The sequence below is a fragment of the Amphiura filiformis genome, chromosome 17, assembly GCF_039555335.1.
Source record: "Amphiura filiformis chromosome 17, Afil_fr2py, whole genome shotgun sequence".
Classification (NCBI taxonomy): Eukaryota; Metazoa; Echinodermata; class Ophiuroidea; order Amphilepidida; family Amphiuridae; genus Amphiura; species Amphiura filiformis.
Genome location: NC_092644.1, coordinates 13,363,717 through 13,386,188, shown reverse-complemented (window position 1 = coordinate 13,386,188; position 22,472 = coordinate 13,363,717). Strand labels below are relative to the sequence as shown.

The 22,472-nt window shown below is 37.2% G+C and overlaps 1 protein-coding gene across 1 annotated transcript; it reads right to left on the bottom strand.

Annotated features, from left to right (window-relative positions):
• Positions 1–1,298: 1,298 nt before the first annotated feature.
• On the bottom strand, positions 1,299–22,100 carry LOC140136960 (protein Hikeshi-like). The gene is given in 6 exon segments (XM_072158623.1): positions 1,299–3,140; positions 3,142–3,228; positions 10,777–10,904; positions 12,306–12,401; positions 12,404–12,539; positions 21,924–22,100. Coding segments are annotated over 6 exon segments (591 nt in total). The 5' UTR covers positions 21,954–22,100; the 3' UTR covers positions 1,299–3,026.
• Positions 22,101–22,472: the final 372 nt, after the last annotated feature.

The following is a 22,472-nucleotide window of genomic DNA, read 5'->3' as shown; positions in this document are numbered from 1 at the left end:
AATCAACAACCCGTATTCATATTTCTCACATTCTCATTTAGAAATATATGGAGCAACTGCAGAATGCAACACATTAAAGAGAAATATGGAATAAACCATAACTCAGAGTGATAGCACAGTAATATTGAAACAGCACAGGCAAAAAGTTTTCAGAGGGGTTTCAACCTATGATCTTTTTTAACACATAGCAATTGTCTAGAGTCTAAACCACCTTTTTAGCATGCTTAACATGGCAGTCTGTGACTAATCAATATGCATAATTATTAATGTTGCACAAAAGGGTTGAAATCCGACTGCCACTATGGAAGATATGACCTTAATCGCCCACACAGGAGTTGTAGATTTCAAATGGAGGTACCTGCATGGTTAACTCCATTTGAAATCTACACTCCCTGTGTGGAAGATTAAGGTTATGTCTTCCATAGGGGGTGTATAGATTTCAACTGAAACAACCCAATGTTGATTCCAAAAGTTAATGAGTTTCAAAAGCCCAATAATGGGTTATTCCAGTTAAAATCCATACACTCCCTATGGAAAACATGATCTTAATCTCCCACGCAGGGGGTTGTAGATTTCAAATGGAGTCAATCTGCAAGTCACACTTTCAGTAACCCTTTTTGAAATTCACACTCCCTAGGTGGAAGATTAATGTCTTCTACAGGGGGTGTTTGGATTTCAACTTGAATGTCCCATGTTGATGACATCAAAAATAAGTAGTTTACATTAAACCTATAATTCAGCTGAACAAAGTTCGTGTTGTATCTTACGATTTAATAAATATTATTTATCTTTTTACTACTTACATAAAAGTACAAAACAGAAAGATCAAAACATTAAAAATTCACACTTCCACTGCTCATTGCCAGAAGTAGGTAAGTGCAGTGGCGTACCGTGGCCGCCCCAACCCCGGGGGGGCTGAAGAAAATGCAATTTTGCCGCCCTTCCTCAACAGCCCGAAAAGGTTGACCCAATTTTTTCTCGGTCGTTTCAAAAGTCAAGAGCAAAAAAAAAATTAATAAATAAAAAAGGGTTTCAGGCGCAAGCACATTTTGATGTACTAGTACCATTTTTTCAAAAAAATTTATGCTTTATCAAATTTTTCCATAGTGCGACTGACTAGTAGCCCCCGTTGTACAACGTCGTTGTATCGCACTGTTATGACAAGATCATGTTCTGCAGTTCTAAAAACAACAAACTTGGTCAAAAGGTCAACTTGGACACAAGTGTGCAGTCTCTATGCCACAAGAATCCTTTTGCAAAGTCTTATTACATTTCACTACCTGGAGAGAATACCTGAGGTTCGTATCTGTCAATGAATTGATCAGATCACCAGGCTGTCATTATACAATGTAGCTAGAGGCAGTTTATAACACAAATAGGTCAATGAGTTACATAAAAATGACCTTGTGTGGTATTTGGTTCCCAGGTAGTGAGTTTTGCCTGAGGCAATTTGTGGTTAAATGTTGATCCCTCACTACAAAAGTTATTACGGTCGATTTGGTTGAAAAAGGGAGGTGAGACATGATCAAATCTCTCCAGGTAACAAAACGTAATGTGTCATTTTTTTCAACATAGTTTTCTCAGTTGTCAACCCAGACATCTGACGAATGAGGACAACAGTCTACTAATCAATTGTATCACACAGATTCAAATAAAGTAGGTAATAAAGTAAATGGGCAGTATACAGTCCAACATAGTGGTTTTGTGTGCATTTTTCTGTTGTAAAACATACCGTAAAACCATGTCTACAAGAATATAGATGCTTCTGATGAAAGCTAAATTAATCCAGGGGCCATTATGGAATTTGAGCAAATATATTACAGACCTGAGCATATAAAAACAAGTATTATTGTAAGACCAATCTATTGTATTGACATATTTACACATGTATCGTATTATTTAGCTTTCATCAAAAACACTATATCTTGTAGATGAGGTTTTACCATACTGCATTTTCCATTTTTAGCTGTGATTTTCTGATCAAATGATTAGCTGTGTCTTGAGGCTCTGTTCGCTGTGGAAATCGCTGTGGAAATTTTGTTGCCGCAGGTGAAAATTGGCTGCATTTGTCACAACAAAAAATTGCACACAAAACATCCTATATACTGTCTTAAAGAGTGAATTTACACTGAGATAATCATAAAAGTAGGTAGTGGTTATTTCTGGTTGATGACCTCATTTACCTGGACAAGATTAGTTAGTCTTCATTGGTTAATGTGTATATTGGGCTATTTAATTTAAAATCCACACTCCCCCTGAGGAAGATTTTGCTAAAGTCTTCCACAGAGGGAGCATGACTTTCATATAGAATAGACAATTGGGTAACTTCCAGTTTGTGGAAGATATAGGTAAAGCCATAATACAGGGGGCGTATGGGCTTCAAAATGATTAACCCTGACCAATTACATTTGATAAACATACTCCCCCTGTGGAAGATATTTCCAAAATCTTCCACCGGGGTAGTGTAGATTTCAACTGGAATAGCCCATTCACATTTTGCCAAATGACGATGTTATGAAGACATGTTCCTTCACACACATGTGGTTCCTAGCGAGAAAAACACTCCCACTGGAACCACACGGTCATGGTAATTCAAAATACCTATAGAACAAACCTATATACGCTTTGTCAAACAAGACGATTCTCAGATTTGTGCTTTCATATAATTATTTTTTAATCACTGTCGAAAGAAGCAATTTCAAGATAACATGAAATGAACAACATATGTGATAGTTGTTATTCTCAATCAATGAATCGATCCATGCCCATCTTATCTATGATATGCAAACATTTTCTTCAACAATTGCTTAACTATACCAGAGAATATCAACTGTTGACAAGCCAGTCTTGAGTAAAATTGTCGCCACCACCGTAAAACTTCTTTCCTTGCCAATTTGCTAATAGTAAATATAAGCATGGGCAAGTTCATATATATATAACAGCCATCACTCACATGACACATAAGATGTAACTTTCCAGATAAAGTCAAGACACAAAAGCTCTGCCACAAATATTAAAAGTATTTATTATTTCTTCCAGAAGTTAGGGTCTTGTAGCATCTTTCTTTGAATGTTCTGTAACCACTGATCTAGCGTTGACAGCGGCACAAAGCTCACGTTGGGCTGCGGTGTCATCTGCCCTTTGCGTTATGGAAAATGATGAAGCAAAGTTATAAAAGTTCTGCAGCATTTTCATTGTAAATTCAGAGAAACTATCAAGATTAGATGCCTGAAATGAAACAAAAACAGTTGAGTTATTAAACTTTATTTTTATATATTTTAATAATTGGTCCTTTCCCTCTCTCCCCCTCTTTAAAATTTATTCAGGATGAAAAAGCACATACATGTACTGATGCTAATATCTGCGATATTAAGAAAAGCAAATGATCTCCAACATTATAGTTGTTAGGAAACTGTGTATATGTGACCAGCTCCAACAAAACCCGGAACAAGTCGCCAGGCATGTATAGGTCTTTAAAGATGACATTCCAATGGAAAAAAAAATGTAGAATTCTTAATTTCATGGTATTTGACGGTGGGACTATATGGAGTTTTAAATCCTTGAAAGTACTTACTAAAACAAGGTTTATTTAATCAATAATTAACAACTGAACTATGATAATCCCTATTCGATCCTATGTAAGGCAGGAACCTAACAAGTTAAACTCAATTTACCCTTGCTGAGAAATGGGCGAATCCATGTTATTGTTTACCGGGTCAGAGGTCAATCATTGTCATGCAGATAAATTTGCAATGTTTGGCTCGACCCGGGAACCAATGGGATTTGTCACCTTCGCGGGTTTCGGGCGTGATTAGGTGGTGATTTATTCACTGTTGGTTTTGTATATTGGACACGACAACAACAAAAATCTTTGGTTACCGATTCTTAGAAATCAACAGCAACTTCATAAGACATAAACAACTGACTGATTGATGATAAAAAATCAAGCTTTGGGAAGCTTAAAATGTGCACGTTTACTGCATCAATAACAAGGACACGCTAATCTTTCTAACCTTGTTTCTGCTTACTGCACAACAATATAATCATGATTCAGGTTCCGAATTTAATGGAGGCGAGTTCGGCGCTGGTTTACGTGATACAAAAATGTAATTGTCGGCAAAACCGCAGAGGTCACTCCAGTCATCTATGCAGCGCTAAAACTTGGATGTAAAAAATATTGATGCAAGTAGTAATATCAACATTTTGTGCACGTTTTGTGAGCTAGCCGAAGTTAGTATTCTATACAATCGTCGTGGAAATTTACGGTAGGCGTATCCCACTGACCGGTGCAACATGCACGCAAAAGCAGTCATCTTCAAGACTTCATGAAATTCGTGGTTGAGTAATTTCTGATTATAGACGGAGAATATATCCGGGTGAGAATAAATTTATTTAATTTATGTATAATGCGGGAGACGAAATTGTATTTAAAAGCATCTAAATAATATTTAATGGGTTTCTCTTGCACACGAAAAGTGCTCCAAAACTGTGCAATTCCTGTGGCTTTACGCATTTAATATTAATGTTTACCAAGTGTGGTTCTATGAATAATTCATATGAGGTGTAATTGTTATGGCCACACATACAAAACGGGGCAGGGATTTTCAACGAACATGTACGTAGCTCATTATCCAAATAAGGCAAGGAGTAATAAAAGGCGCTCTCATTATGACGTCAGGGTCCTTGAGGATTGACTTGGGCGAATCAATCGATATCCCGATTGGCAAACAATGACTTCCCATTGCAAATCAATGACGATGCAATCGGGTATGTTTTAGGGTAAAGTTGACAGTCGGATTTTAATTTGGTGCCGATTTCAGTTCAAGCAGTGCCAAGAAATATTGTCAGTTTTAATTAATGTGGTTATCAATCAAGGGATCCCTTTTATAGTTAAAACTAAAAAAATGTTGGGATCATTAGGCTTTCGACTTCACGTATTAAAAGCTTGAAAGTCGTAAGTAGAGAATTTACAGATGGTCAATTTTATGTTCATACTTGTAAATAACAAAATCAATAAAAATAGGATAACAAAAGGGAAGATGTAAGACGATGATAATGTCGGTCAACGGTTACGTGATTGGGTTGGGAAATAATAATGATAATAGTTTTAAGTAGCAAAGATACGGTGTGCAGATGATAATATTTAACGCCACTTGTAGCAAAATAGTTCACAAAGGCATTTAATTTAGCCATAAAAAATCTGGAAAAGTCCTTGTGCAATTTCCCGTCTCCCTCGATTCGTCAAAATGGGGTAAAGACAGCCCGTCTCCCCTGGCGAATTTAAGCGTATTGGTGTGATTTCACCTTTTTATGTTAATGCAAGCATATTTTAGGTGATAGTTGTTAGTATAACATTAGCAGGCCAGTTTTTTGTGGCTTTTTGAAAGGAAGGGTATCATGAGTATATTTACCCCGGGATATTTACCTTCATAATGGACGATTATGTGTAAGCTTACTCTGCATAAAAGTATATAATTTACATGACAGAGTCGGTAATGCATTAATTTTGTTTGTTTGGTTGAATTTGGTTTGATTGTAGCATAATTAATGCCTTAATTCATAATGCCTTATTTATAAGGTAAGTTTCATCCATAAAGTGGTCATATAGTGTAGGTCTAAAAACAAGGCCAGCCCCGATATGTCCCTAGACTAGAATTGTTATTGAATACTTGGATTTTGGATTTGGATTGGAAATTTGATTGGACTAGAATTGTATTGTTCTTTTCTTTGGATTTGGATTGATTTGGATTGAAAATTGGTTGTGGATTGAAGAATGAAAAAAAAAAAATTAAATAAAAAAAAAAAAAAAACATGCAATGCTCTTTTCTTTGGATTGAATTTGCATTTAAAATTGGATTTGGATTGAAAATTGAAGAAAATAAATAAATAAATAAATAAATAAATAAAAATTTAAAAAAAACAAAAAACCTTGCAATGCTTTTTTCTTTGGATTGAATTTGTATTTGGATTGAAAATTGGATTTGGATTGAAAATTGAAAAAAAAAAAAAAATTGTGGGAAAATTTTGAAAAAAAAAAAAAAAAATGAAAGACCAGGGTTTATCATGTGTGTTTACGGTCTGTGTGAGGGATTTTGATCATAGTTGCATACCTTTTTTAAGTATAGGGAGAAATTGATATGAACGCACATCCCTTGCATCCCTTGTTAAGCTTTGATCACAGGATCAACGGGAATGTGTATGAGCTCTTCGAGTCATTATAGAACTTGATGGTATTAGGAATTTGAAGTTCAGAAGTTCAACGGAAGATTTTAGATCATAAAACTTGGTGAAGAAGGATCTTGGATAGTTTAATAATCTTGTGGTAATTTTCAGGTCATCAAATATGTGGATGGTGATTTAAGGAGGAGTACTTATGAGTGCCATAAATACATTTGTAATCTCCCTGTTGGCCACAGGGGGGGTCAATTTAAAGTCATAAGTAAATTGGGTGGTCATGAAACCAATATAAAGATATCTGATTAGGAAAAATCGTTAAGCAGGGTTGTTAATTTGAAAGAACTAATGAATGTAGAGAAGGATTTCATGAAAAACGGGGATAAAAAATTCCCGAGGTCAAGTAAGTAAAAGCCGGATTGGGTGATAATTGGGGAAAATGTGTTCCCTCAGCGCTTGCTTTTGTGATACATCAATGACAAGTATATATTGTGTCAAACCATTTTTATTGTGGATTAAGGGTAATTAAGGCAAAGATTGCTTCAGTTTCTGGAATTAGTAATTAGTAAATGTCATATTTTGAAAGGGTTAAATTGGTATGAGAATAGATCGCACAATTAATTTGTCATGCTTATCCACATATCACGATGGTACATAAAAATGGTCAGGGAAAGAAATTAATAAAATTAAATAATCATCTGTCTCCCGATTACTTGTGTTGGATCACAAACAAAATCTCAAGTTACACAGGGTAATTAGTATAGATGTGCTGGCAGGTTGTTTCCCATTTTTTTTGTCTTTCTTTTATTTATATTGCAGGCGATACCAATGACACTTTGATGCTGGTGGAAGAAAGAAGCCTGTATGTACAGGTACACCTGGACACCCATAATTGCTAGTGACTACCAGACTTTGTGTGAGGCGACAGTAGACTTTGACATGCACAGCGAAGCATATTGAAAACTTTGTGTCATCTGCGAAACTGAACTTACGCACGAGCACTTATACAAGGGAGAGCATGCATCTTTTACACAAATTGTACTGTCAGAAGTCTATTGAACCAAATAAGTTCAGAAGTTCGGAGTCCAGCTAACGAAAAAGTTACACTTTAGGGCTTCTCTTGGTGTATATAATAGCATTGTTTGATCAACCACAGTTGAACTTTGCATGGGAAATATTAATTTGAGCATTCCTTCGATGTCGAGTAGTGGAAATTTGGAAGATGGGTTGTGCATGATTTAGCCATGACCGGCGCTTTGGTAAGGCAACTCGGGAACAAAAGGTCGCATGAACGTCGAGAGTGCTGAAATAGAATAAAATAAAGCAAGACATAGGCAGAATGCTGTCAGCCACATTGGTCCAATATTTCCGGCGCAAAATGGAATCAAACAACCCAATCACTGGGTTCCGTATGTGCGGTTGTGCATAAGTGTACTGGCCAGTGCAATGGGTGTCCTACTTGGATCACAAGGTCTATTTTCACTACACAACAGAATAACCTGATTTCTGCCTGAGATAGACGAAAAGATTTTTCAATTGGTAACTAAAAGTACGAAAGAAAGTTAACCATTGCGATGTTGATCATCAAAAGCTCAAATCAACTTCTTCATGTATTTGAAGAAAGAAGAATTAACTTAGAGAGTCGCAAATTCATCCAACTTCGCATTGGTAGTGGACAACATAGACAAACATTTTATACAATTTTGCAGAGTTGGACCGAAAACTTTATGGGACAACATGGGAAAGTTCCATTGGACAAATGAATCTCATGGGACTTGGAATATCACTAATTTCTGGGTTTCTAAAATTGAATTGCATTGTAAGTAAAATCTTACAAGAAACAATTTATAGTTGTGAGTCCTCTGATATTATATTGATGTGCTTTGCGTTACGTAATAGTATGACTGTACGGGGGTAGAAGTGGTTGCGTACATCACGTCAGGTGCGGTTTCTATCTCAACAACACATATTCTGTTGCACATTTGAAATTAATAACAATTAGTCAATCGTGCTGGTATTTGTTTGACTAAGTCTGTAAGGGAAGTAGGAATCAACTCCAGGTTGGCATGGGGTAGCTAGACTCTGGGGCCAAGTACTATGCCCTCATTTTTTCTAGTTTTTTTGTGAGGTTGCGCAGCCGGCTAGTTATCGTGTTGATTTTTTCAATATCCTATTGTGAATATACAATATAGAGGTCAATGTATCCCGCAGCATATAGAGCCAGCACAATTAGTAGTGTTATTGTAGAGAATTATATGGATTACAGTCAATATCCAGCAAAGAATTTTTACAGTTTTATGCTAATGAGCAATTAGCATTATCAAACATAGGCAGATATATCTGGTTCATCCATCACCATGTGGTTTCTGGTATTCAAACAGACGCTCTCAAATGCGCTAGTAAACTTTTCAACATGTGCCTCATTCCATTGTGTATCCTCCAGGAGTGTTTGTGGAGGTTTAGGTAATGGTATCCGTGCGGCAAAGTGAACAAACAAGTTTAAGGGGGAGGGGAGTTAACCAAGTTCCTTATAAAATAAGTCCCTTGTGTGGGGTTTTGCATTATCTTTTCTGTATTTATTTATTATGATATATGTACATGTCATAGAATGCTAACATTAAGACTTGATCCTTTGAACTTGTTGAAGAGTCTCAAGAATTCCACTTGGGAGCGTGGGATCTGTATGCACCAGTACCGTAATTTATTGTTGAGTTTCCAGCCATGATATTTGATTTAATGATCCATGGGTTCGGGGTGAAACGCTCAGAATTTAAGCTTCGGGTGGGGGATACCCGAGTGCAAGTTTGGATCACATTTGGTTTAGCCATGATATTTGTTTTAATGATCCACGGGTTCGGGGTCAAACGCTCAGAATTTAAGCTTCGGGTGGGGGCATACCCGAGTGCAAGTTTGGATCACATTTGGTTTAGCCATATTTGTTTTAATGATCCACGGGTTCGGGGTAAAACGCTCAGAATTTAAGCTTGGTGGGGGCATACCCGAGTGCAAGTTTGGATCACATTTGGTTTAGCCATGATATTTGTTTTAATGATCCACGGGTTCGGGGTCAAACGCTCAGAGTTTAAGCTTCGGGTGGGGGCATACCCGAGTGCAAGTTTGGATCACATTTTATATTTGGCTATAGTACGGCTGAGAGTTTGTTTGTTTGTTTGTTGTAGGTACTTGGTGCGGGTCTTAAACAAAAGTCAATAAATGGTTGTCGTGTCTGATTGCCAACATGCATGCAAATTTTGCGTCCGAGTGTTTTTCAATTTCTCTGTCTTAGGGTAATAGCAATTAGGCAAAAATATCAAGGTATCGTTTACACAATTATCCATATCTTGAAAGGTATTGATGCTGTGTTTATTATAATTTTGGTATCATTTTAAAACTTATTGTCTAGTGCTTACATTTTATTCAAATCATGAAATGTCAAAAATGCGACTAGTTCCTGGTTTTGTCAGAACAAGTCACATACATGTATTCCTGTGTTGTTAGGGAAAAAAGAATTAGTTTTTTTGATCATTTTGAAGAACCAAAAACTTCATAAAATGTTAATTTATGTAAATTCTAACATAAGATTTAAAAGAAGATCATATAGTCCAGTCAAAGTGGGTTTTGACTCGCCACTAATTGCAACAGAATTTGTTTCACTCCTATGAATGTCAGAGATGTCCCCTGAACAGCATACAAAAAGTATACTAAAATATACTTGGCATGACAAACTATACTTTTTCTGAATCCTTAAGACTAGAGGAATGCTTTGGTATAGTTTTTAAAAAGATTAAAGCAATTTTGAAATTTGACCCCTGTATGACTTTTTCCCGCCAAAAACTACCTTTCCACCAAGTATATTTTAGTATATTTTTGGTATGATGTTCAGGGGACATCTCTAAAATGTATAAAAGTGAAAAAAATTCTGTTGCAATTAGTGATGGGTGACACCACTAATTTGTTTAGATTGATTGGACTAATATTCTCTTTGCCCCTCCCTCCACAGAACTAGAAAGAGCCTTTGGATGATCATGTTATATCATACCATATACCATCATGTGTAAATGGTAAACAGATTCTTGTGGGGCTGGAGTTCATTTTTAAATATATGAAAAGTTGAGGGGTTTTTTTTAATCACAAATAGTAGAGGTTTGCTATTTCTGACTCTCAGACATAGCGTCCCACAACAAGTATGATTTATATATCACAATTTGATGCAAATATATATGGTGCACCACATCAAGATATTGGAGTACAAATTTGGTTTTTGTTCAGGTTGCTGCTTGGAGCCTCAACATACCCAGTCCTTTTAATAAGATAAGATAAGATTTAAGATAAGATACATTTGTAAGATAAGATTTGATCATATGGGATGAGATGAGATGAGATGAGATGAGATGAGATGACATGACATGAGATGAGATGAGATGACATGAGATGAGATGACATGAGATGAGATGAGATGAGGTGAGATGACATGAGGTGAGATGACATGACATGACATGACATGAGGTGAGGTGAGGTGACATGAGGTGAGATGAGATAAAAATTACAAAAAAACCAATATGGGACATGGTGATCAGGTGATAGTTGTTGGAGTTGACTAACCTTTGTATTTTCAGCTGGAGTTTGTTGTATAATTTGTGCTAGTGGTTCAATGGCTATTCCTATCTGTGATGCAGTAGCGACCTGTGTGCCAAAACCTGGCTGAAATGGATTACTGTTGGTCATATCACCTGAGCATACAAAACAGGAAATAATGGTAAGAACCAGTGTTGGCAATTTTTTTATTAAAAATTTAAAAAAATTGATTTATTTGATTTAAATTCGACTTTTTTTAATTTAAATCTTTTTTTTATTCCAAGAAATGCTATGCACCATGATAAAGTCATAAGACACCAGTGGAATGCACACTAGGCCGCGACAAATCGCCTGTCCGATAGCCCGGGCAATCACATTTTTTGTTGGGCAATTAAAACTCTAAAACCCCGATCGGGCAAGTCTAAATTTAAACCAATTAAAGCTTGATTATTTGAAATGGAATATTTCTGTCCAACTTGGCGTGTTCACAGAAGTAAAAAAACAGTCAAAACAAAGTAGCAAACTTCTACGGAACTCAAATTTCGCTAGGCACTCGTATCCCACACCAGACTTGCAGACATATGCTAATGAACATCATGATGTTACGTGATGTTTTGGAAGTTTGGCCAATTATAGAACCTGTTTCGTGCAAATATCATGATGTCAATGACGTCAGCTGGCCATGTATTTGCATATGATTGAGATTGAGATGTATTAGTGGTTGGCGAAATACGTAAATCGCCATGACTTTACTGACAAAATTTCACGTAAAATACACATTATTTTCCACAAGAAACAAACAGATTAGTGAAATAAGTGAATGAAATGTTTATTTTTTATAGTGCATTTCATGAATACTCATTTATTTATCAACTTAATTGAGAAAAGTATCGGATTTCCGTAAGAATGAAACTGCCAAATTCGGCACACTTACAAAAATACAAGAACTCATAGACAAAAGCAGAATAATTAATTAAAATCCTTGTCTGTCTTTTCCCTATACTGTGTATATTTAACACCGTATGATCAATTCCTCTGAGTTGCTTGTGGCTCAGTGTATAGAAATTGGACCATGTGAATTTTGGCATGTCCAGTAAATTGACTGTGACTTTAAAAGAAAAGTTCTAAATTACACAGAAAAAAAATCCTGACTTAGCCGGTATCACACCACCAATAAAAAGCATACTTGTCTTCCGGTAAAAAAAAATTGTAACATTTTTGTGATACTTCCTGTTTAATTAAGGATCTATTTGAAAAGTGTAATTTCATAAATTCTTATTTAACCTGGATGAATCATTCAGTGTTCGACTCTGTTCTCCCATGATGCCCAGGGAACTGGCTGTGAGGACTTTGTCATTCACTGCACCTGCCTCACAAATCAAATGCAATAATAGAGAGAGTGGATAATAAATATTTTTTTATTTGACTCCAATTGAAATTAAACCAGGAACCTCTTATACCAGAGTCAAAGACCTTAACCACTGCTGCTCTACTCTCAAGAGTTTTGTTTACATGTACATTGGCTATGGCTTAGTACTCTTTGTATATTTACAAACCTTGTTTTAATCCTGATACTTTGAATATAGCACTTGGTTTCTCATTGCTGATATAGCCCAGATATTGCCACGTAAGTCCTTCTGGTCTCGGCCACTGAAATGCACCGCTCCACCCATTCCATCTGGGAATGGAATCGTACCGGTGAGAAAGATAACTATGTGATTGACAGAAGCTGCATTATCTATGTTGAACACACAGTGTGTCTCATCCACCTGCTGAGCTTGAGTTTGCACCTGTAGAAAAATCAAACAAAAGTTTGAAATTCAGTGAATATCAAAACAATGCACTTGTCGGCTGCTACATGTATGTGTCTTTCTTTACATAATAGCTAGGAATAAATACTCAAGACTCATCTCAAGTGGAGGTCAATTCAAATCATCCCCAAGTCACATGGTGTAGGTATACAGAGAACATTCCTTAATCATTTTAGAATCTGATGCTTGTGGAAAATAAAATGTTAACTTGGCCATTTGGTATGACGGGAGGGGGGCAATTTCCCCCATAAAGAAGGGATGCAAAAAATGATAAGAGAAAGAAGAAGAAAGAAACCAAAGAAGGAAAGTGGAGAAGAGAGAGGGAAAGGGAAAAGGAGAGAAGGGAAAGGGAGAGGAGGAGAAGAGGGAAAGACAATCATGTAGGGCATAAAAAAGAAACAAGTTTGTTTCCCGTATAGGCAGCACGCATGTGTAGATTTTGGCACACATGTTTTGTTTTTCATTTGCTTGTCAAATTTGTGTTTTTTTGGCAATAATTGCCTCTGAGATGAGATTAAAAACAAGAACATCTTTGAACTTGAATTTAAATCATTATTCTTCAAAATAAATGTGATCCCAAACCAATCTTAATGTGATATATAGAAACTATTTTTTTCTGGTGCATTTTAAGCAATTTATGTATGTAACTTTATCATTTCTGTGATGTTTTATGTACTGTTAAATTGTGACAATTTTATGGGTTTTCTATATCTTACCTATTGTTCATTTTAAATAGCGACAGCTGTAAAAAAAAAAAATCGTCACGCTATGTCAGGCTGCGTTCATTCAATTGAAATTTCCACTATTCTCTCGGACTCGGTCGGGGCCACGTCACACAGTGGGGATTATGCACTTTCAGTTTCCCACACGTTTGAATGTGAATTGGATTGCGTACTTTCTCAATGTCTGGTGAGCATATTTCTTCAATATTTTGAGAAATTGACGTCACATTTTCTATTCTATATTGTTTGGTAATGTTTTTTGCCAATAGTATGCTTAAAGTTGTAATTTTGTGTTTTTGATCGCAAAGATCGGATATTTTTATTCAGATTCGAATTCTGAACCCTTTGCAAGGGTGCAGATTTCGGCAGAACTTTGACGATTCGGATAATTTTGCCTTTTTGGACACTAAAATGCAATCGATCCTTAATTTTGTTTCAACCGAGTCTTAAATTAGCAAGCACAATAAAGTTGGTACCACTTTTATATCCATTGATGAAATTTTAAAGAATTGTTTTCAAATTCAAGTTTCTGACCGGCGCAAATCGTTAAGTGTGTATTTCCCATTGACATCCAAAATGGCGTGAGCCAGTCTATACATATAGGTACGGTGTATAGGACTGGCAAGTGAGTCTAGTCACATCCACCATTGGCGTGAAAACAACTTATCGCATATTTTTATTTGCAGAGAGTCGAACCTGGCACAATACTTCTACTTCTACGTGAATTCTGGGTAGACCATACATGGTATCACGCCCAGCGGTGCAACTTCACATCCGGTGCAGAACAGACAAAATCACAAAATCACTCCCACCACCGATGACGATGATAAAATCACAAAACTCACGACGAAGGGTGCAAAATTATATACATGTACAGTGAAGACTTGGTGCAGGACTAGTTGAGTGACGCAGCTGCTGGAACAACTGAGCCCATGTACAGCTCAGATTGATCACTGGAAACCAGCTGCTGGATCTTGGTTTTGAACGTTTGGCTTGATGTTGAATTCACTATAGAAGCAGGGAGTTTGTTCCATACTGGTATGGTTGCTGGGAAGTAGCTGTTCTTGTATACTTCTGTTCTTGTTCTGATGATCTTGTACTGCTCCTCATGCGTCCTTCTGGTTTTGATGGAGGGTGTATCTTGTGGTATGTAGTGACATGGTATTTGGACAGAGACTTCCTGGTTATGAATCTTGTAAAACAGAGTCAGTCTTGATGCCAACCTTCGTTGCTGTAGTGTTGGAAAACCCAAGTCGGCCCTCAAAGCAGTGACACTCGATCTTCTGCGATAATTCCCTGTGATGAACCGGACGGCCTTTCTCTGGACTCTTTCTAAGCTGTTGATGTCCCTTTGATGGTATGGGTCCCAGATTGTGGCAGCGCACTCGAGGGTCGGGCGAATTAAAGAAGTGTATGCCTGTGTCCGGACCTTCTGAGGGCATACTTGTATAGATTTCTCTGCAGGAAGTTTAGAGTTCTCTGCGCTTTGCGGATACATTTTGAATGTGATGCTTCCAGTCCATACTTGATGCCAACTCCACTCCAAGATAAGGATGGTGGTCTGTTGATTTCAGCTCGGTACCCAACATCGTGTAGCTTGAGTTGATGATCTTTTTTATTTTAGCAACACGAAGAAGGGAGCATTTGGCAGGGTTGAATCGCATTTGCCATTTGGTGGACCAGTCAACAAGTTTATGTAGATCATTCTGAAGAGCGTCTGTATCGGCTTTGGATGAAATGTGCCTATATATGAGGGCATCATCAGCAAATAACCTGATGGTAGAAGATGTTTCTTCCCGATGTCGTTAACAAATAAAATAAACAGCAGGGGCCAAGAACTGTGCCCTGTGGCACACCTGAGATGACATCTACTTCCTCTGATTTCTCTCCCTCAATCACTACAGTTTGTTTTCTTGATGTTAACCAGTTCTTAATCCATGTATGGGTTTGACCACGAATGCCATACCAGTTAAGTTTATAGAGCAATCTTTGGTGTGGTACAGCATCGAATGCCTTAGAGAAATCTAATATAAGGCAATCCATTTGCTCACGATTGTCCAGGCTTCGTGTGAGGTCTTCTACTGTTCCAAGCAGTTGAGTCTCACAGCTGTGTTTCTTCCTGAACCCGTGTTGCGAGGTACTCAGAATGTTGTTGTCATCTAAATACCCTCTGATGCTGCTAGCAAGCACATGCTCCATCAACTTACAGGTCACACTGGTGAGCGACACGACGGTAGTTGGCAGGATCATTTCGCTCCCCCTTTTGAAGATGGCAGAGATATTTGCTAACTTCCAGTCTGCTGGGACATCACCTGTTCTTAAGGACTGGGTGAATATTTCCTTAAGTATGGGGGCCAATGTTGAAGCAAATGTCTTTAGCATCCACGTAGACACCTGATCTGGTCCTACTGCCTTCTTCGGATTTAGCGCAGTAAGCAGTTTTTCAATCCCATTATTTGTAATTTCAATGTCTGGCATAGTATCATGCTTACTAGGTCCCTTACTTGGCAAATGGGATGTGCTTTCAGAAGTGAAAACTGAACGGTACTGTTCAGATAGGGCCTCAGCCTTTTGTTTAGGTTGGCTCACTAATCTGTTTTTGTACAGCAGAGGTGGAATTCCAATTTTGTCAATTTTCAAGGACTTCACGTAACTCCATAATTTCTTGGCTGGATTACCTGTATCTTCTTCAAAGACACCTTCAATATATTCATCATGGGCATGTTTCAAGGCAGTCTCAACTTCCTGTTTTAAGTTCTTATAATCAGCAAGGTCATTTTTGTCGCCAAACTTTTTCCTTGCGTCATATCTCCGGCGTCTTTTCTTCATAAGATGCTTGATGTTATTATTCATCCAAGGCAAGTTCCATCTTCCGGAGGCGTTTAGTAGGTATATGTTTGTTCATAGCATCTTGCAGAGCCTCCTTGAAGCACTCCCAATTATCAGAGCAGGTCTTTTCCTCAGTGGAAGAGTGAAAATTGTTGGAAAAATCTTGCAGATCTTCCTCAATTCCCTTCAAGTTTGCTTTTTTGTAGATGTGAACAGTTCTAGGCTTTTTCTTGTTTGTTTGGACATTTGTTTCACAGTTAGCAGTCACTGCCTCGTGGTCGCTCATGCCAGGCACAACATTTACACCCTGGACACTGTCAGGCACATTGGTGAAAATTAGGTCAAGAATGTTTCCTTTCCTGGTTGGTTTGTGGACTTTCTGTTCAAGGTGCAAGCTATCCACCAAATCCAGCATAGATTCATTTACAAGCCGACCATATTGTGGGTTTTCACTGATACTGTGGTTTTGCCAATGTATAGATGGTAGATTGAAGTCACCATATCAGTTTTGGAATCTTTCCATGGTGAAACAGTTTTTCCAGATCACTCTGAAGTGCCACAAGGGGAGCAGGATCACGAGTTGGAGTTCTGTAGAAGGAGGCTACATAGATTGGGTTGCACTTCCACACCTCGATCTTGAGCACCACCAACTCAGAGTCTTTCCCTATGCCTTTCACTTCATTAACCACCATATTGTCCCGGTATGCAATAAACACGCCACCGCCATTTGCATTGGGATCTTTTCTTTTCACTTTTAATACCCTTCAGGAAACACCTCTGAGTCTGTGTAAGAGCTGTCTAATTTTGACTCTTGACCCAAGATGATATCTGGTTTTTCAGTGTCAATGATGGTAGCTAAGAAACTTTGGCGTTTCTTCCCTTTCAGGCCCTGGCAATTAATTGTCATAATTTTCAGTTCCTTTTTCTTGACTTTGGATTTTGACTTGGAATTAGATTTTGGTTTCTGCTTTGTACTTCCATCCTTATTCTGATGATCTTTGGATTTTGGGCTGCTGGTACTTAATGGTATACTATTACTAGAGTTTGGAAAACATTCTGAGCTTGAATCAAGTTCTGATATAGAGTCATAAGGGTTTTTATCAGCAAGATTACTTTCATCGAAGAAGCTGTCACTAAAGTTTGGGAGAGCACAATGGGGGCATATCCATGTAAAATGATCTTTTTTCAGAAATTGCTCATACTGCTTTGCTGTAACATCACCACACCTGATGTGTACCCAAAAGCCACATTCATCGCATTCCAAACCTCTGTGACTCTTGGCTACTGGGACGATCACAAATGCCACAAGGGAACTTGGTCGGGCGTGGGTTTAACTGCACGTCTCCACCAAGTAAGATTATTAGCAGTAGCATGGTAGCATTTTTCTTATGGTCTGCCCTTCTTCTGTTTGTATTTGATAAGTTCAGACCTTGGTTACATCTCTTACATAAGTGTTGGATGGAGCTTTGAACACAGTCTAGTAATTGCATACTGAAGATAGCAGGTGCAGGGGGCACAGTACACATCAGAATACCATACTTAGAACTGTCTCCCATATAACCAAAATCATGATGATGATCATAGTATTGATCATGTTGATACGTTTCATTGAACACATAATGGTCATGATGGTACATGTAGTCTACAGTGTTCTGCTGCTGACTGTGACACTGGCTGAATGCTCTAACTAACAGCACAGCTATAACGGTTACAGTTAATGTCAACATTATGTTTTTCATGATGTGTAACTATAAAATCATCTAGCTTCAAAGATGCAGCGGTAGAATCGCTTCAAATCCAATTGTTCAAACTAGCTGCAAGTTGTTTAATCTTGACTGAATTTCGCGGGGTTGGCCGCCATATTGGAACGAACTCACCTCGGCAGTGGGATCACATAGAAGAAAAACATCATCTAAATCCACCATTCAGGTTTGGTTCAGAACTCCAAAAATCGGTTCCCGAGATTCCAGGACATAAAAGCGACATTACCAAAGCAAAAGTATGTCGCTAAACAGACGATAAATCATGTAAACAAAACAAAGTTGTGGACGCGACAGAATGACGATGTCTGCCGTGAACCGGATGTGAAGAACTGCCGGATAGTGTGATAGCTTGTGATACACTCCAGAGTTCAGTGAATGGGAATGTTGTTTTCACTCCAGTGCTATTGTCAGCCAGTTCATGCCCGGATGTCCGACTGACAGAATAGTGTTATAGCTAAAATAATAGACATATGATAATTGCGTTGGCGTACAACGCCTACCACACACGCTCTGCATTTCCTGTGCGTGCACAATCGATCGCGCTATTGTGTCATTCCACTGACTAAGCTTGCGACATTATGCAGTGCACGCAGTACCGGTACATTAGGCCAAGTAAAAAATAAAACATGTTTCACGTCCGGGTTTTCGAAAAAAAAGGAGGAGGAGGGGCTTTTTATTTTCTATTTTTTATCGCAAAATCGGTGTAAATACCCATACTTAGAGCTGTTTTAGCGTATACAATAATGCCTGGAAAAAGGAAGAGGCCCTTTTTTATTTGTTGTTCTGAGGGTTACACCCCCTCTAATGATCACAAAAACTTCCTAAAATGTTTCTTGTATCTTAACAGCCATTGTCAGTAAGAATGGGACCGAAATGGGACTTTGTGATTCAAGTGCGTCATGGATTTTCTTTTTAAAAAAAGATGATGCATCATCAGTCCAAGAAACTACCCCCAAAATTTTAGCTTCCTCGCTCATTTCGTTTGTCCAAAAAAAATTATTGAAATTTTGGCCCCATAAACATCGTTAAATGGTTTACCAATTAGTAGCCACTAGAAAATTGTGCGACAACGTTGGCCCAGTGAAAAGAAAACAGTTTTTGAATCCTTCTATGGGTATCATTACAATGATGAAAAAAAATTGTTGGGTTACCATTGGCGCATCGTAATAATCAAGTTTAAAATATTAGTGAAAAGCGCCCTCGTGCTGTATTCTGTGGCTTTAAACTCATTGCGCCATTAAGCACCCACGAAAAAAGCAAGTTGAAATGGATAAACTAATTATTTAGAATCAAATGCAAATGCAAAATTGATGGGTGCTCGTTGGCGCAAGAAGAAAATGGAGGTCAAAGGTCACATTTTCTAATTTTGAGCCATTTTCACGCATCATTAATTTCATGCGCCAAGGTCGAAGAACAGAAAAATTTGTGTTCAGTGGTAAACAAACTGTAACTCTACTAAAAGAAGCAGTAAATAGCTTGGGTCCTGTTGGTTTAGTATTTTTTATGATTTTCTAAATATCATCTTAAAGCAAGTAAACAGTAAATAATATGCCATGCCGTACTATGTGCGAACTTTAAGTATCCTCCACTAGATATGCCAACAAGTACCCATGGTGTTTTAACTTCAGTTAGTTTATTCAAGTGCTGTTGCTTGCATTTCTGTGGAAATAAGTGTGGGCTCATGTTGGCGCAAGGATATTTTAAGGGGTCAAAGGTCAATTCATAATCACAAAATGCTACTTTTATGTTAGTTTGTGCGACCAATATGCAATCTTCGAGTGTCCATTTCTCGATGTGCCAACAAGTACCCATGGTGTTAAACTTCATTTAGTTTATCCAAGTGCTGTTACTTGTGTATCTGTAGGAATGTGTTTGGGCTCATGTTGGCGTAATGATATTTTGAGGTCAAATGTCAATACAAAAACTCAAAATATGACAAAGTGCATTCTTTGAGTGTTGGTAATTTCAATGCCAACAAGATCCCATAATTTTTACCTAGATGCCAACTCTATTTATTCAATTTCTTCATAAAAGGCCTTGAAGTTGGGATAATATTGGCATTATATGAATATTTAAAGAGCCCAATATTACAAATATGAGACCAACTTCTGCATTTTTATTTAAAATGCAGAAGTTGTGCAAGCTTACATTGTATTGTATAATTACTAGTGAAGAACAATATTGCATTTTGACTGCAATGAATCAATATCCTTATACTTATAACATGTGCAGGCTTATAATATTTTGTAGAACATTTTTGTAAACCATGAAAACTTACAATGTGTACCTTCCACTTGGTTTGTTGTGGATGGTCAAATGATCTGAAAATGCAGGGTAAGTTTTGATTTATACACATTCTGCATTCAACAGTATTCAAGTGTTATTCTTAAATATCACTGTGCCATGAGCATCCATAAGACTTAACTTGTAAGCAAATATACACTCCATTTGAGGTAGATATTGGGACAATGTTTGTGCACATTTTCACAGTTGCACAAACTCGCAAAAGAGTTGCACTTTGTGCTTTAGGATTGACCTTTGACCCTTAAAATATCCTTGCGCCAACATGAACCCAAACAAATTTCTACATAAATGCAAATAACAGCACTTAGATAATCTTATTGAAGTAAAAACTTTATGGGTACTTTTTGGCACATCTAGTAGTGGACGCTTGAAGATTGCGTATTAGTTGCAGGAACTATCAAAAAGTAGCATTTTATGGTTTTGGATTAACCTTTGACCTTAAAAATATCCTTGGGCCAACATGAACCCATATTAATTTCTACATAAATGCAAGTAACAGCACTTTGATAAACTGATTGAAGTAAAAACATTATGGGTACTTTTTGGCACATCTAGTAGTGGATGCTTGAAGATTGCATATTGGTTGCATGAGATATAAAGTAGCACTTTATGGTTTTGGATTAATCTTTGACCCCTAATATATCCTTGCGCCAACATGTACCCAAACTAATTTCTACATAAATGCAAATAACAACACTTAAATATGGTGAATGAAGCAAAAACACCATGGGTACCTATTGGCACGTCCTGTTGTGGATGCTTGAAGATTGATGGAACCCCTATTTGGCCTATTATATGCTATTTACTAAGCTTTAGGATGATATTTAGAAAATCATTAAAAATAGTGAACCAACAGGACCCAAGCTTGTTTTTGTTTCTTTTATTAGAGTTATAGTTTCTTTACCACTGAACACCACTTTTAATGTTCTTTGACCTTGGCGCACAAAATTAATGAGGCGTGAAAATGACGCAAAATAAGAAAATTTGACCTTTGACCCCAATTTTCTCCTAGCGCCAACGAGCACCCATCAATTTTGCATTTGCATTTGATTCTAAATAATTAGTTTATCCATTTCAGCTTGCTTTTTATATGGGTGCTTAATGGCGCAACAAGTTTCAAGCCACAGAAAACAACACAAGGGTGCTTTTCACTAATATTTTTAACTTGTTTATTACGATGCGCCAACGGTAACCCATCCATTTTTTTGTGTAATTGTAATGACACCCATAGAAGGATTCAAAAACTGTTTTCTATTTACTGGGCCAATGTTGGCGCACAATTTTGTAGTCACTGCTAATTGATAAACCATTTAACGATGTCTTAGGGGCCAAAATTTCATTATTTTTTTACGGACAAACGAAATGAGCGAGGAAGCTAAAACTTTGGGATTGTTTTCTTGGACCAATGTTGCATCATCCTATTTTTTTTTAAAGAAAATCTGTGATGCACTTGAATCACAAGAGTCTGAATCTTACAGACAGTGGCTCTTAACAAGGCTATAGAAAGCATTCCAACTTCCTAAACATAGTTTTTGAAAAGTTATAATTGAATGTCAAAAAATAAAAATATATTTGAGGAAACCTCAAAAAAGGAAGCGGGAGGGGACGTGAAACATGTTTATTTTTTTATTTTGCCTTATATTCTCATGATCGAGAAACTATTATTTTAGCTATAGTGATATGGATTTTAATAAATAAGCTTATCAGAATCGTCATGAATCTGGAGCCCAGCAGGCATATCTTACCAGTCTTCCAGCTGCAAGGCAACCAAACATCTTTATTCATTACTTAAACAGCAAACAGGCAATAAAACGTTATTTGCTGAGGCTTATGGCAATATTGCACGATGGCACAGCGCGTAAATTGCAGGAATTTATGGGTACATTCGTGCATGAAAAGTGAAGCAAATTCGAGAATGTAAATAAAGTAATTCTATTTTATTTTTCTAGAAAAATCATATAAATCATGAATTGCTATAAGTAACTGATAAAAACGGGGTTGACATTTATTTTTATTTATATAGGGACACCAAAACAAGATACATATGATTGCAGTTACTTTAAATAGTCAGAAAGTTGCAATTATTTTAGAAATCTTGATTTATTCAGTGACAAACACAATTGACCTTTGACACGCATTCCCAGGTTTGTTTTGATCACAGAATTAAAAGCATTTGATCCAACTAATTTCAAAGCGTTGAAAGTAGATTCAGATTTATTTTTCTTCGTTCAGATGTCTCATATCCCTGTTCAGATCAGGGCCAGAGGAACCGTTCACAAACACTTGTAAGGGGA